The sequence below is a fragment of the Rhincodon typus genome, chromosome 21 (assembly GCF_021869965.1).
Source record: "Rhincodon typus isolate 14 chromosome 21, sRhiTyp1.1, whole genome shotgun sequence".
Classification (NCBI taxonomy): domain Eukaryota; kingdom Metazoa; phylum Chordata; class Chondrichthyes; order Orectolobiformes; family Rhincodontidae; genus Rhincodon; species Rhincodon typus.
Genome location: NC_063352.1, coordinates 34,590,655 through 34,606,020, shown reverse-complemented (window position 1 = coordinate 34,606,020; position 15,366 = coordinate 34,590,655). Strand labels below are relative to the sequence as shown.

The 15,366-nt window shown below is 39.8% G+C and overlaps 1 protein-coding gene across 2 annotated transcripts in view; it reads left to right on the top strand.

The window, feature by feature from the left end:
• Positions 1-15,366, top strand: part of LOC109930588 (ankyrin repeat and fibronectin type-III domain-containing protein 1-like) — a 745,821-nt gene that overhangs the window by 139,119 nt on the left and 591,336 nt on the right. For both annotated transcript variants that reach the window (XM_048609794.1, XM_048609793.1), the window contains exon 3: positions 13,684-13,868. In XM_048609794.1, the coding sequence (XP_048465751.1) occupies positions 13,684-13,868 (185 nt within the window). The remainder of the gene's footprint in view (positions 1-13,683; positions 13,869-15,366) is intronic.

Genomic DNA, 15,366 nt, shown 5'->3' with positions numbered 1-15,366 from the left:
TCCTTCCCTGAAGGAAATCCTTCATTTCCTTCCCTTTGCTTATAGAAAAATAAATGATAAAGTCTTTACATAGTAACCTTGTCTCCAGCAGCAAAATTCCAAGGTTTTCCCTTTGCAGTCTGATTGCCTTTTCATCGTTTGTTGAGCACTTCTCAAAAACTTTTTGGCTAACTCAGAAGCTTTCATCAGGCTCTCTTTAGAAATGTGACATATAGGTTAAAAGTGTAGTTTTTGAGTTAGGTTTAAATATTGCTGCTTAATGAAGAGGAGGCGTTGGTCTAATGGTATTATTGCTAAACAATTGACCCAGGTAATGTTTCAGGAACTCGGGTTCTGAATCCCATCATGGTAAATGTTGGGGAGTGTTACACTCCAAGAAGGACCAGAAGGCCAAAGCTTAAACAGCAGGAACTTTTGTATGGAGAGGTTTACTCTACAGGTAGCAAGGTTAGACAAAGCTGTTCCACCCAAAATGGCCAAATATGTCATCATTATTTACATGATCATACTCTTGAAGTGACAGTCTATCATAGTTACAGAAATAGACAATATCCTTTCCCTGTTTTACATCAGAGGTTCCTGCAATGAAAACATCCCCAATGTTCATAAGCACATATACAACAGTCAGTAGGTAAGATGTTCCGAAGCACATCAGTTCCTCTGTCGCTGTTGGTACAACTCTGATGACTGTGTTTATTTTTTTCATTGACTTTAAACTCTCATATTTTATGTGTACTTTTGTTTTATTCACTTATAGCACGTATGCATCGCAGGCAAGCCAACATTTATTGCTTGTTTCTAGCTGCCATTGAGAATATGGTGGTGAGCTGTCTTCTTGAACCGCTACAGTCCATGTGCTATAGGTGAACCCACAATGCCCTTAGGGCAGGAATTCGGGATTTTGACCCAGCAACAGTGAAGGAACAACAATATATTTCAAAGTCAGGATGGTGAGTGGCTTGGACAGGTACTTGCAGGTAATGGTGTTCCATGTACCTGCTGCCTTTGTCCTTCTATATGTAAGTGGTCATGGGTTTGGAAGGTGATGTCCAAGGATCTTTGGTGAATTTCTGCAGTACATCTTGTTGATAGTATACACGTCTGCTGCTGAACATCGGTGGTAGATGTTTGTTGATGTGGTGCCAATCAAGTGGGCTGCTTTATCCTGGATGATGTCAAACTTCTTAAATGCTGTTGGAGCTACATCCATTCAGGCAAGTGGGAAGTATTCCATGAGACTCCTGACTCGTGCTTTGTAGATAGCGGACAGGCTTTGGGGAGTAGCAGGTGAGCTACTCGCCACATTATTCCTCGCCCCTGGACCTGCTTTTGTAGCCACTGCATTTATGTGGTGAGTCTAGTTGAGTTTCTGGTCGATGGCATCCCCAGGGATGTTGATAGTGGGGGATTCATTGATGTTAACATCATTGAGTATCAGGGGTTGGTGGTTATTTACTTGAGAAAGGATGTATTGGCACTGGAGGGGGTGCAAAGGAGGTTCACTGGGTTGATTCCGGAGTTGAGGGGGTTGGCTTATGAGGAGAGACTGAGTAGATTGGGATTATATTCATTGGAATTCAGAAGATTGAGAGGGAATCTTATAGAAACATATAAAATTATGAAGGGAATAGATAAGATAGAAGTAGAGAGGATGTTTCCACTGGCAGTTGAAGCTAGGACAAGAGGGCATAGCCTCAAGATTAGAGGGAGCAGATTTAGGACTGAACTGAGAAGGAATTTCTTCACCCAGAGGGTTGTTAATCTATGGAATTCCTTGCCCAGTGAAGTAGTTGACGCTACTTCAGTAAATGTTTTTAAAAAAAAGGTAAACTTTTTTTTGAACAATAAAGGAATTAAGGGATATGGTGAGAATGCGGGTAAGTGGATCTGAGTCTACGAAAGGATCAGCCATGATCTTATTGAATGGCGGAGCAGGCTCGAAGGGCCAGACGGCCTACTCCTGCTCCTAGTTCTTATGTTCTTATGTTCTTATGTTATATTGTAGATTATATTGTGGTCTTATTGGAGATGATTATTGCCTGGCATTTATGTGGTGTGAATGTTACTTGCTACTTTTCAACCCAAGCCTAGGTATTGTCAAGATCTTGTTGCATTTGTACAAGAACTGCTTCAATATCTGAGGAGTTATGAATCATGATGAATGTTGATGCAATCATTATCAAACATCCCCACATCCCCATTTCTGACCTCCTGATGGGGTGGGTGGGAATGTCACTGATGAAGCAGCTGAAGGTGTTAGGGCCGAAGATGCTACCCTGAGAATGCCCTGCAGAGATATTCTGGAGCTGGGATGACTGACCTAAAACAACCACAACCATCTTCCTTTGTGCCTGGAATGACTTCAACCACTGGAGATTTTGCACCCCTCCACTGATTCCTATTTATTCCAATTTTGCTAGGGCTTCTTGATAAAAGGAACTTATCCAAACTTAAACAAACTCTTATTTATTTAACCCTTTAGGTACTAACACTCAATTATAAAGCAAGCATTCGTTGCAACATTTACTTCTTACTTCATCCAACTTAACTTCAACTTTAACTCACTTCATTTAACTCACTGTACCGTATCTTTAACTTTTAACCCACATTTAACCCTAACTCTAGTTTTAACTCTGTAAGTATGGTTTGAAACAAATACTAACCCAATTTGATGAAGTGGACAACTTTGCTCTTGGCGGAGATCTTTCCTTATAGTTCAGGATTGAAGGGTTTGAGCTATAGGAAGAGGCTGAATAGGCTGGGGCTTTTTTCCCTAGAGCGTAGGAGGCTGAGGGTGACTTTATCAGAAGTTTATAAATCCCGAGGGGCATGGATACAATAAATAGCCAATGTCTTTTTCCCAGGGTAGGGGAGTCCAAAACTAGAGGGCATAGGTTTAAGGTGAGAGGAGAACTATTTAAAAGGGACCTGAGGTGCAACATTTTCATACAGAGGATGGTATGTGTATGGAACAAGCTGCCAGAGGAAGTGGTAGAGGCGGGTGCAAAAGGCATCTGGATGGATGAATAGGAAGGTTTAGAGGAATATGGGCCAAATGCACGAAAATGAGACTAGCTCAGTTTAGGCTATCTGTTCAGAGTGGATGAGTTGGACCAAAGGGTCTGTTTCTGTGCTGTATAACTCTATGACTATGACTGTATGCCACACTTGGTCGAATACAGCCTTGATGTCAAGTGCTGTCACTGTCAACATATCTCTGGAATTCAGCACTTTTGTCCATGTTTGAATCAGGACTGTAATGAGGTGAGGAGCTGAGTGGCCCTGGAAGAACACAAACTGGGCATCAGTGAGCAGATTATTTCTGAGCAGGTGTTGCTTGATAGCACTATTGGTGACACCTTCTGTCACTTTACTGATGATCAAGAATAGACTGATGTGGCAGTCTTTGATTGGATTGGATTTGTCCTGCTTTTTATGTGCAGGACATTTTTTTTTCCTATTCATTTGTGGGATGTGGGTGTCGTTGGCTGGCCAGCATTTATTGCCCGTCCCTATTTGCCCTTGAGAAGGTGGTGATGAGCTGCCTTCTTGAACCGCTGCAGTCCCCCAGTTGTAAGTTGACCCACACTGCCATTACAGAGGGAATTCCAGGATTTTGACCCAGTGACAGTGGAGGAATGGTGGTATATTTCCAAGACAGGATGGTGAGTGGCTTGGAGGGGAACTTGGCGGTGGTGGTGTTCCCATATATCTGCTGTCCTTGACCTTCTAGATGGAAGTGGTCGTCAGTTTGGAAGGTGCTGTCTGAGGATCTTATGGTGAATTCCTGCAGTTCATCTTGTAGATAGTACACACTGCTGCTACTGAGCGAGTGGAGGTGAGGTGGGTGGAGGGAGTGGATGCTTGTGGATGTAGTACCAGTCAAGCGGGCTGCTTTGCCCTGGATGATGCCAAGCTTCTTGAGTGTTGTTGGGGCTGCAGCCATCCAGGAAAGTGGGGCATATTCCATCACACTCCTGAATTGTGCCTTGTAGATGGTGGACAGGCTATCAGGAGTCAGGAGGTGAGTTACTCACCGCAGCATTCCTAGTTTCTGACCTGCTCTTGTAGTCACTGTGTTTATGTGGTGAGTCCAATTGAGTTTCTGGTCAATGATAGCCCCAAGGATGTTGATAGTGATGGCAACACCATTGAATGTCAAGGGGCAGTGGTTAGATTGTCTCTTATCGGTGATGGTTGTGTAGCGCAAATGTCACTTGCCACTTGTCAGCCCAAGCTTGGATATTGTTCAGATCTTGTTGCATTTGAACATGGACTGCTTCAGTATCTGACGAGTCACGAATGGTGCTGAACATTGCGCAATCATCGGTGAACACCCCCACTTCTGACCATATGAAGGAGAGAAGGTCATTGATGAAGCAGCTGAAGATATTTGGGCCGAGGACACTACCCTGAGGAACTCCTGCAGAGATGTCCTGGAGCTGGGATGATTGACCTCCAATAACCACGACCATCTTCCTACGTGTCAGATATGACTCCAACCACCGGAGCGTTTGCCCCCTGATACCCATTGATTTCAGTTTTGCTAGAGTTCCTTGATGCCACACTCGGTCGAATGCAGCCTTGATGTCAAGGACTGTCACTCTCACCTCACCTTGGGAATTCAGCTCTTTTGTCCATGTTTGAACCAAGGCTGTAATGAGATCAGGAGCTCTGGGGGAACCCAAACTGGGCATCACTGAGCAGGTTATTGCTGAGCAGGTGCTGCTTGATAGCACTGTTGATGACATCTTCCATCACTTTACTGATGATTGAGAGTAGACTGATGGGGCGTAATTGACCAGATTGGATTTATCCTGCTTTTTGTGTACAGGACATACTTGGGCAATTTTCCACATTGCCGGGTAGATATTAGTGTTGTAACTGCACTGGAACAGCTTGGCTAGGGGAGCAGCAAGTTTTGGAGAACAAATCTTCAGTACTATTACCAGAATATTGTTAGGGTCCGTAGCCTTTGCATATCCAGTGTCTCCAACTGTTTCTTGATAACATGTGGAGTGAATCGAATTGGCTGAAGACAGGTATCTGTAATGCTGAAGACCACTGGAGGAGGCTGAGATGGATCATCCACTCGGCACTTCTGGCTGAAGATTGCTGCGAATGGCAATTTTCCACATTGTTGGGTAGATGCCAGCATTGTAACTGTAATGAGTCGGCTCGGCCAGGGGTGCTGCAAGTTCTGGAGCACAAGTTTTCAGTGCTGTTGCCAGAATTTTGTCAAGGTCCATAGCCTTTGTATTATCCATTGCTTCCAATTGTTTCTTGACATCACGTGGAGTGAATCAAGTTGGCTGAAGGCTGACATTTGTGATCCTGGGGACCACTGGAGGAGGCCAAAATGAATCGTCCACTCGGATATTCTGGCTGCAGATTGTAAGCATGCTTCAGCTTTTACACTGATGGATTGGGCTTTTCCATCATTGATGATGGGATATTTGTGGAGTCTCCTCCTACTCCAGTTAGTTGTTTAATTGTCCATAACCATACATGAGTGGATGTAGCAGGACTGCAGAGCTTAAATCTGAACCATTGGTTTTGAGCTCGCTTAGCTAAGTCTATCAATGCTGCTTACACTGTTTGGCATGCAAGTAGCTCTGTTTTGTGGCTTCAACAGGTCGACACCATTTTTAGGTTTACCTAGTGCTGCTCCTGGCATGCCATCCTGCACTCTTCATTAAGTGGAGTTGATCCCCTGGCTTGATGAAAATGGTCAAGTGAGAGAATATGCTCCATGAGGTTGCAGATTGTGCTGGAGTACAATTCTGCTGCTGTTGATGGTCTTATAGCACCTCGAATGCTCAGTCTTGAGTTGCTAGATCTGTTTGAAGTCTGTCCGATTTAGCACGGTGATAGTGCCACACAACATGGGCTCCTTGATTAGAAGAATAAGGAAAGTCTCTCTCTTTGAAATAACATATTTAGAACCTCCGGTTGTGTGATGCTTTTTATCACTAATTGAGGAAGAGTTTTCTTGACTGTCCTGAGCTTCCTTCCTTCCTTGACTTCCTTCCTAATGTTAGAATCCTTGCTGATTTTTAATTATTTTTATTTTATCACTTTATTAATTTTGTTTTGGAGCTGGGAAACTGTGAGCCAAAGATGACTCTTGGATCGTAGGTAGCTTCTAGTGTTAAAAGGAAAATAGACTAAACAAACTTTTTTGTTTATTCATGAGGCCAGACCTGGAAGTTAATTTCAGGTTGTTTCTGATCAAGGTTCTGCAGACATTTCATTATCAGGGAGGAGCATTATGTTTAAACAGTAGAAGTTGGATAGTAATGAGGTCCTTGCCTGGGAATTGGTTGTAGCAAGTCTGGAAATGACTTATGCTAAAGCAGATGGTGGATGTTGAATGGTAACTGTGACCACTTGGAGGAGATGGTCCATCTGTCATGAAGTGGTCAGAGATGAATTGGGTTTTGGACTGTGTTTTTTTTGAGAAAAGAAACCTGGCTGTTGGTATTACAGAATGAAGATTTGAAAGCTCCCTGTCTTAACTCTTGTGAGCAGCTCTTAGTTTTCTATTCTCTGGACTTCCAAGTTTAAGTATTACTGACTTTTTCTAAGTGAACTATAAAGGAGACCCTAATCGACAGCTTCATATAATCAATGATGAAACCATCATGTATGCCTATGGAACAACACATTGTGAAAACCACTTATGTAATCTGGGCATTTTTATTATTTTCTTTTATTTATCCCTTAACTGTGTTTGTCTGTCTGCCTTTTGTGTGCATGGGGCTGAAAACAAGGGTTTTTGTGTTTAAAACATAGATCAGTTAGATTACTTTGTTTAATTTTTGCTCTGCTAAAGTTACTTTGTTATATTAATAAATTGCTAAGTCTTTTGTTTAAATACAAACCAATGTCCGTAATTGATCATTCCTATAGTCTGGGATTGGTTATTCAAAAGTTCGGTTAGGAATCATTGGGATCAATTTTGAGGGTCTTTGAAGGTTTTAATTTTATTGTGGTGATTTAGTTCTGCTGTCTATCTCCGTGTGGTATCACTAATAAATTCAAAGGGAGTATGCTCCACTTCTACTTCTGCTAATGCTTTTTTTTCTTTATTCATTCACGGGACAAGGGCGTTGCTGGCTAGACCAGCATTTATTGCCCATCCCTAGTTGCCCAGAGGGCAGTTGAGAATCAACCACATTGCTGTGGGTCTGGAGTCACATGTGGGCCAGACCAGGTAAGGATGGCAGTTTCCTTCCCTAAAGGACAATAGTGAGCCATACAATAGTGAACCTGATCCCATAGCATTTCTTTTTCGCATGAAAATTCTAGAAATGTCAGATTAGGTTTCTTTCTTAGGGTACTAAATTTTAGTTGATGAACTTCAGAGACAAGCTCATAAATATTGACTATTGCTCTTTTAACAGTTTCATGGTCCGCAGGTTGTTCTTCTGACAAACTGGGGTATTTTTATAGCTGTATGAAAACAGTGTTGCATTAAGGTCCAAATATTTTTTGGCCAGTTCATCCTCCCAGTAATGTTCCAAGTGAAGGTGAAATATTTTTCAACACTGTTCTACAAATTTAGATATTATGTGCAGGTTTCTTGTTAAATCAAATCCCTCATTGGAATCAGAATCACCTCTAAGTTACAGAGATAACAAGATGGAGAGCTGGATGAACACAGAAGGCAAAGCAGCATCAGAGGAGCAGGAAGGCTGATGGTTCGGGCCTAGACCCTTCTTCAGAAATCACCTCTAAGTTATGATCTGTTCTTTCCTCTGTTACTCTAAACTTTTCCTTTTTCCACTATCTTAAGATTTCTCACTTCTCTTACTTTCTCTTTTTCTTACAAATCAGTTGTTTTCCATTTGTAACTGAATTTTAGCAAATTCTAGCAGTGACATCTAAATTTCAACTTTCCTTGCTTTTAATTTTAAATGAACTTTAAGTATCTTATCCTTATGAGATCCCGCTTTATTTCTCTACCTCCATAGCATTGTCTTCATTAAAAACATTTCACATAATGCAGCATTACATTTTCTGCTTTCAGAAAAGTGTTAGCATCCTTCAAAACCATTTTAAAATGCCATTTTATATTTTATACTTGTCAGCAAAATTTTTGTTCTATGTCCAGTACCTCCATGTACTTGTTTCTTTCGAAGGTTCACAGATCCATCTTGAATTCAATGAACATCTATCCCACCAAGTGACACTACTTTGTAATGATCCCAACTGTTTGTAACACTGAAGAAGTCAGATCTCAGACTGAAACCTGACTTGATCAATCAGAAAGTTTATTTTTGCTGTTTGGTTATCGTGGTGACCCATTGCAAAACATATTCATGTAAGACTACTGAAGTCCCATTCTATGAACAAAAGAATACAAGTTTAGTGCACAAAATGGAAACAACATAAACTATATTATATACATGATGATGTAGAGAAATCTTAACATAAGCATCAAAACAAGAGATTGGTACTTCTTTCCCAACGATATTCTTTCCCTTACCCCCAAGGAATTGTCTTTTCTTAAATGTAAGTTATTTTACTCAACAGACTCTATCTATTTTGAAGGCCTAGAAACTTCTTTGCAGCTGTTATGGCCTGGACCTTTTTTCCAACTGGAAAGTCATTTGGAACAGTGACCTAAATACATCAATTTCAAAAACGCATGTGATTTCATTCAAGTTTCTTGCAGGACACCTGTTGTGCTGATGGATGGAATATTTCTACTGCTGAATTCACAAACAGACCAGAGACCATTAATTTGGCTTTTGCCTTCATTTCAGTTTAGAAGAATCAGGAGTTCAGTTCAATGGGATATGCAGTTTTCTCCCAACAGGTAATCTAGTTTTAATTTGGGGAACACAGTCATCAGAACTTGAGTGTTATAAGTTCTTGCAGTTTCCAATCTGGGAGAGTTTGTACAGAGGTCTTCAATTTGTTCGAAGTAAAAAAAGTGTGTGTCATCAGAATTGTGAAAGGTTCATGCCAGCAGACTTTGAATAGCTTTGTAAAAGTGTCTCAACAGTCCAAGGAAAAATAGCTACGAAGCGTCAGTTAAGTTATATTTGTCTCTGGAATTGGTTATGTGTAAAATGGCAGTATTGGGAACAGGTTGAAGCTTTGTTTTTGCTGTTTGTGTTAGGATCTTTACATCTGTCATACAAAGAAATTTTTTGCAGTGCTTGTTTTTTAAATTTTGTGGAATAAAGTTATGTTCTGTTGGTAAAGAACATCTGCAGCCTTGTATGAATAACTGCCATGGTAACCAACTGCAAAAATGAGACATGATCTATCAAGTCAGGTTTGATTCTGGGATCTGTCTTGTCCATTATTGCCATCAGTTGAGATCAGAACAGACACGATTTCCTGGAAATGCTGTTTGAACTCATTGTGTTCAAAAATGACTTTCTGACCTCTCAAAGAAAATAAGTTATTTTCACAGTACAAAAAACAAAATCCATTTTCTTCTACTTTAAAATCCAAATTTCCAAATGATTAACATGTACTATAGATTTTTATCATATGAGAAAGAAGACAAATTGGATGGTGGATAATATTGAGATGCGAATTGAGGGAAACTTGAAGAAAGCCAGAGAAGAGGCAAAGGAATTCCAATATCTCCATTTCAGCTATGGTGACAACAAAGGAACAAATGCATCTTTTAGAGCTTTATTCACAACTTCCTCATCGGTCAAATTTCTGTACTTATTGGTATCTTGCCTGAATATGTAACTAGTTTTCCTCCGCACTGCCACTATTTCTTGTTTAAATTACAGGATAGGTGACCTAAGATTTGATCTGGAACAATCAACATATATGAAGTTAATAAAAAACGTTTCTGCTGCAACTTGTTAAATTATGTAGAATCGCATTCCTTCTCATTTTACGACTGATAGTGGACATTATTCTTCACCACGAGCACGTGGTCTGGAAATTTAATCTTGGGTACTAACATTCACAGCAGTTTTTGTTTCCAGCATTGATATGCTTTAGTTTCAAGAAAACTAAAAAAAACCTCCCTCTTCTTCTTAAAGAGAAAAAGGTTCTTTTTAATCTGCAATGGCGACAATTTCAACAGATTCAAAATAGAAAATTATGGGATCTGGGTTTTGGCATAAGAATGAGGAATGAAGGATAATGAGGATCACATTCTGGAAATCACTTTAAAGGCGATTAATCCTGACTCATGAAAGCCTGCCCACCAGCAAGTCAGGGATGTGATGAGTTAAGTGCTACTTCCCTGGAAGAAGCTTGCCAGTTTCCTGGGTAAAATAGCCCCCTTGATCAGCAACCTACCCACTTCTACAGATGCACCACAGCAATTTGCCAAACCTGTTCCGATAACACCTTTAAACCTCATCATTTCTTACACCTGGAAGAATGAGCAAAAAATGCATGGGAACACCACCACCTGCAAGTTCTTCTCCATGCAACACATCCCAACTTGAAACTATATTGCTGTTCCTTTGCTGTTGCTGTGTGAAAATGCTGGAGTATTGTGCCTTACAACACTGTGGGTGTACTTACACCAGATGAAATGTAGTAGTTCAAGAAGGTCTCTCATCACTAGCTTGTCTGCAGCACTTAGTGATCAGCAACAGATACTGGCTTTGCCAATTACACTCACATTTCTTGAACAAGTGAAGAAACTCAGGTACATCCCTGAAGGTACTTGGCTGTATAAACCGATACAATTTTATAATTTCATTTTATGTTAGATGCATGAGAAATGTGTCCGTGTTCTTCTAAAAGATATAGTATGTTTCTGCATCTGTTGTTATGTCCCTGTTGAACTAAGGTGAAGTTTGCTTGCTAAACATCCTATTGAAGATGAGTCAATCAATATGAAGCAATTCGATGAAATCCTGAATAAGTCTTCAGGATTCATCTGATGCCTAATGTTTCTCCTGAGGGATTATGCTGATCTAATGAGACCTTTTCACCTTTGAGAGTATTTGATTTTGATTTGTTCTGATGAAGCGCTTAGATGATCACTTGCAACCTAGCAGATTCAAATAGCAGATCTGTACAAAGCACCAGCAATTCTGCCTCAATCAGCCTCATAAACACAATTTATGTATTGGAGGAATCTGTGCTGCCAGACCTGCTGAGCTTTTCCAGCAATTTCTGTTTTGGTTTCTGATTTCCAGCATCCATTGTTCTTACATTTTTCATCTGATGTTCCATCTGTTTGGCCCTGTTACAAATACACCTTCCTTGGCCTTCGAGATCTGGAGTAAGGTTTGAACCCAGATCTTTTAGCTCAGAGGCGAGGATGCTATTTGTTGTGCCGCAAGACACCCTGTCTTTCTGTTACAAGTCCTAAGAATCTATAGTCTTCATCTCAACAGTTTTGGGTGGCTGACGATCACATGCCTTACTAATGTCCAGCAATTTGTTTCCACTCAGCTCTGTAACTATGCTGAGGCAGAGACCAGCAGCCAGGCAATGCTGGGAATTGGCATTGATGATGGATGCATGATGTCATACCAAAAACTCCCAACCACTTCAGTTAAATGACTAGTAATACATTCTGAAGCATCCTGGTTCAATCAATCTTTGTATCAATACACTAGTGCATGTAGTTGAATGGCTATCTACCAACTCAGCTCTAGTTCTATCCCACGAGGTAAGCATTTTACACATAATAACCGCCCATCTAACCTCTTACTCCCATTGGAAAACATTTTAGAAGGAGCAAATGGTTAGCAATTAGGACACGCATGTACATTGTTACAAATATAACATTTCTTTATGGAAAAATTCACTATGTACATTTTGTTATGATCTCCACAGAGACTGATAACTTTCATAGAGAGATCTAAACTTCCACTTAACAGATAAAACAATAATATGCTAAGACTTCACATTTTAAAACTAAGTAAACACTAGTGACTAAACATGTTTCACTTTATAGGCAATTTGTACTTTAACCTATAGAAATAAACAATTCCCTTTTACTTTTCACTGTCCATAGAATTATAGTTCTTTTAACAAATAGTTCCCAGTTGTTCCCAGGGGCTGCTTCCATTTTACTTTCCCAATCACCAAAACTATCTCTCACAATGAGGGTCATACAATAGATTTCTTCCTCTAGGTCCAAGCTAGGGAAGTCTTCCAGCCTCCTTTCACTTCTCAAAAATTCAGTCTGAACATGACTTCCCACTTGCATTCTGTGTGGTGGACGACAGTGACAGCATTTTCTCTGCTTAAGCTGCAGGCCTGGCTGATTGTATCTCTTGCCATCTCCTCTCAGTTGGCTACAGCACAAACAAGACAAAACCATACCTGTTGATTGTAACATTCATTGATTTACAGGAAATGTCATTTCATCTCCTCTCTCTTCTTTTCCATTGCAAAGTATCTTAGTTGAAATGCTGATTAGTTATCTTTGACTCCAACTTCCTTTCATCTTTGAAGTAAAGGAATAGTTTAAGCCCAACTGTTTCCCGCTTTATCCATAGCACCTTTCTGGGACATTGGGAGGCTTGGGGTCCATTCGTTCCCGACTTAGAAACTGTTGACATTATGCCCATGTGTTAATACCTTGCACCTCCCTCTTAATAAAGCAACCTGACTCTTTCTCCAATCTATAACACTTGAACCTTCCAAACGTACTGTGAAGGAGATACCTAAACAGGTTACATCACTGCATTCATTTACCTTACACATAAAGCTGCTGTCCCAAGCTATAATAATCGCATATACCAAAAACTACAATCCTAAAACATAATAATCAAGTAAAGTTACAATCGGAATACCGAATTATGCATTGGTAAGATTAACAAAAGATGATGTGATCGATAAGTCTGTCTGGTAAAAGCACCCTAAGTGTGAAAGCATATTATGCATGATGTTCTGGCAGTTTTGTGTACACTTTTGGGTAAAAATGCAATTTGTGTAAATAATGCCATCACTTCTATGGCATATAGCATGGAGTTGGGAGGGAGAGCTATAATTGTCATATGAAGTAAAATGGACTGCATGTCTGGTCAATTTATTTAGGTTGTAAGTAATTTCATAAGTCAGTGTTGAATGCTTTGCCACTTGGAATTGGTTTTGGAAAGACATTGATATTCGCAAGAAGACTGACTATACATGTTCCCAACCAGTGATGTTTCCATAGCAACAATGAGACTGTTTCAGAATTCTACTAAAAATTGTCCCTCTGAGCGATTACTGATGTGAAAACTAGCAATATTAAAATTGTGCACTAGGTCTTGCTGTCTGAGACTGGAGTGCAAGCATGTTGTTAGGTCAGAGTAGAGGGCAGTTTGGCTTACTTCACAAATCTGTTTTGCTGTCTTATCTGTGATTGATTAAAGCTGAAGCTGCAGTGACATTTCTCAATTTGTTATGTGCCATAAGGTAATGTTTCTTAAGCTTTCTGTCTTTAAAAGGCTTAGTTTATAGCTTGTTACCATAGAGATAAGGGTCTCTTATGACATTAAATTACCTTCTGACAAACTGAACAAACTCTTAGACGATTATTGTTTTGTTAACAAATACCATATTGATGAATTCCACCAAACACACCATTTTATGACCAAATTACATATTGGAAACTTAAATTACTTTGCGGAATGAATGTATTCAGCTGTTCTTCTTTTGTTAATAATAATAATAATAAAAGCAACAACAGGCTGCATATTTTTTGTGCATTAAGGTGGAATTGCTTTTGTGGTTTCTTCTTAGATCTTTAGACAGGAAGTTGCAGCGACCACTCTTGGCAAAGTCTCGAACCCTTCCCAGTATTCCGCAGTCACCAACTGTCACAAGAGCGCACAAAGAATTGTTATCTGACAGCAATGTTGGCAGAACTCAAAATAAATTGTTGCTTACAACTGAAAGTCAAAAGGGATATCGAGTGCCATCATTTGGTGAGTTTAAAGTTAAATTTGTATTTAAGGCTACTATTGTGTCATTAAATACTTGTACATTATAATGTTGTACAGTATCAATTTCTTAAAGCAGCCAGTGGGTTAATATACAGAGTTTCTTGTTCAGTAAAGGACTGTGTAAAATGAATATATTTTTGTTTTATTCATGTCTGCAGTGCACCATTTGAAGTCATTTTATTTTCACTGCTGTATTAAGAGGTTCACAGTTCTGGTTCACAGCCAAAGCTCATTGTTTACAACAGCACCAAGATTGGAAAATTTACAGAAGCCGTTGAGATAAGTTAAAATCAATGATTTAATTCATTTTACATTAACCTTTTAAACCTTTTTGGTAGAGACATAGAAGGTATAGGAGCAGGATTGGGCAATTCACCCTCTCCAAGCTAAAATAAAGCAAAGAACTGCAGGTGCTGGCGATCCGAATAAAAACAGAAAGTACTGGAGAAACTCAGGGGGCGTGGTAGCATTTGTGGAGAGAAAACGGAGTTAATGTCTCAGGTCCAAAACTTCTTTGTCAGAATTGTTCTGATGAAGGGTCACCAGACTTGCAGCACTACTTTTCTCTTCACAGATGCTGCCAGATCTCCTGCGATTCTCCAGCACTTTCTGTTTTGCTTCAGCCTCTCCAAGCTATTCTCATTATGGTTGATCTCTGCCTCAACTCCACTTACCTGACTTTTCTCTGTAACTGTTTACACTGTGATTCAACAAATACCTGTTAACCTAATTCTTGAAAATGTAAGGGAGGACAGGGGAGGGTGAAGAGTTCTATAGTTTAGAGGCCTGAGGAACGAATGAATTAGGAAACTGTTGATGAGTTTTCATTTTAACGCAGAAAGATTGTGGCATGTTTGGATCCTTGAATGAACAGGAGGGAAAATTCATTGCAGCATTGTTCACTGCAAAATTTGGGAAGTAAAGAGAAAAGAGAGAAAAAAAGTTTTACTGGAGAGAAGGGTAGATAACATTTCACTGCAGTGAAAGTATGAGCGAATTGGTAGTGGTCTTGACACAATGAGCCCATGCCCAAGCAAAAACAAACATTTAGCAACTGGAGACAACTGATTTTTGAAGCATTACATTTCAAGGGTATCCTTAATTCTTTGCCACCACACCCGCCCCCAGGAGCTAATAAGAATGTGAAAAATAACAATTCTAAGATCAACAATTGTCACTATTTGTAAAGGAATCAATGCATATTTCTAATGGTTTAGCTACTGTTCAAATTATGACAAACAAGGATACACCATTTATTTTAAAATGCTGCTTTTTCTTTTGGAACTTCTATTTCAGATATCAGTTGAGATTGAAACACAAAAATACAGTAACAGTACTAAAAGGAAAGAGCTAGCCATTAATTTTAGCTAATGGTTGGCAGCTTTCAGGTGTTGTTTAACTTTAGGTCTTTCTTAAGTGTGCTATTTAATAGAGATAGTAGGAACTGCAGATGCTGGAGAATCCGAGACAACAAGGTGCA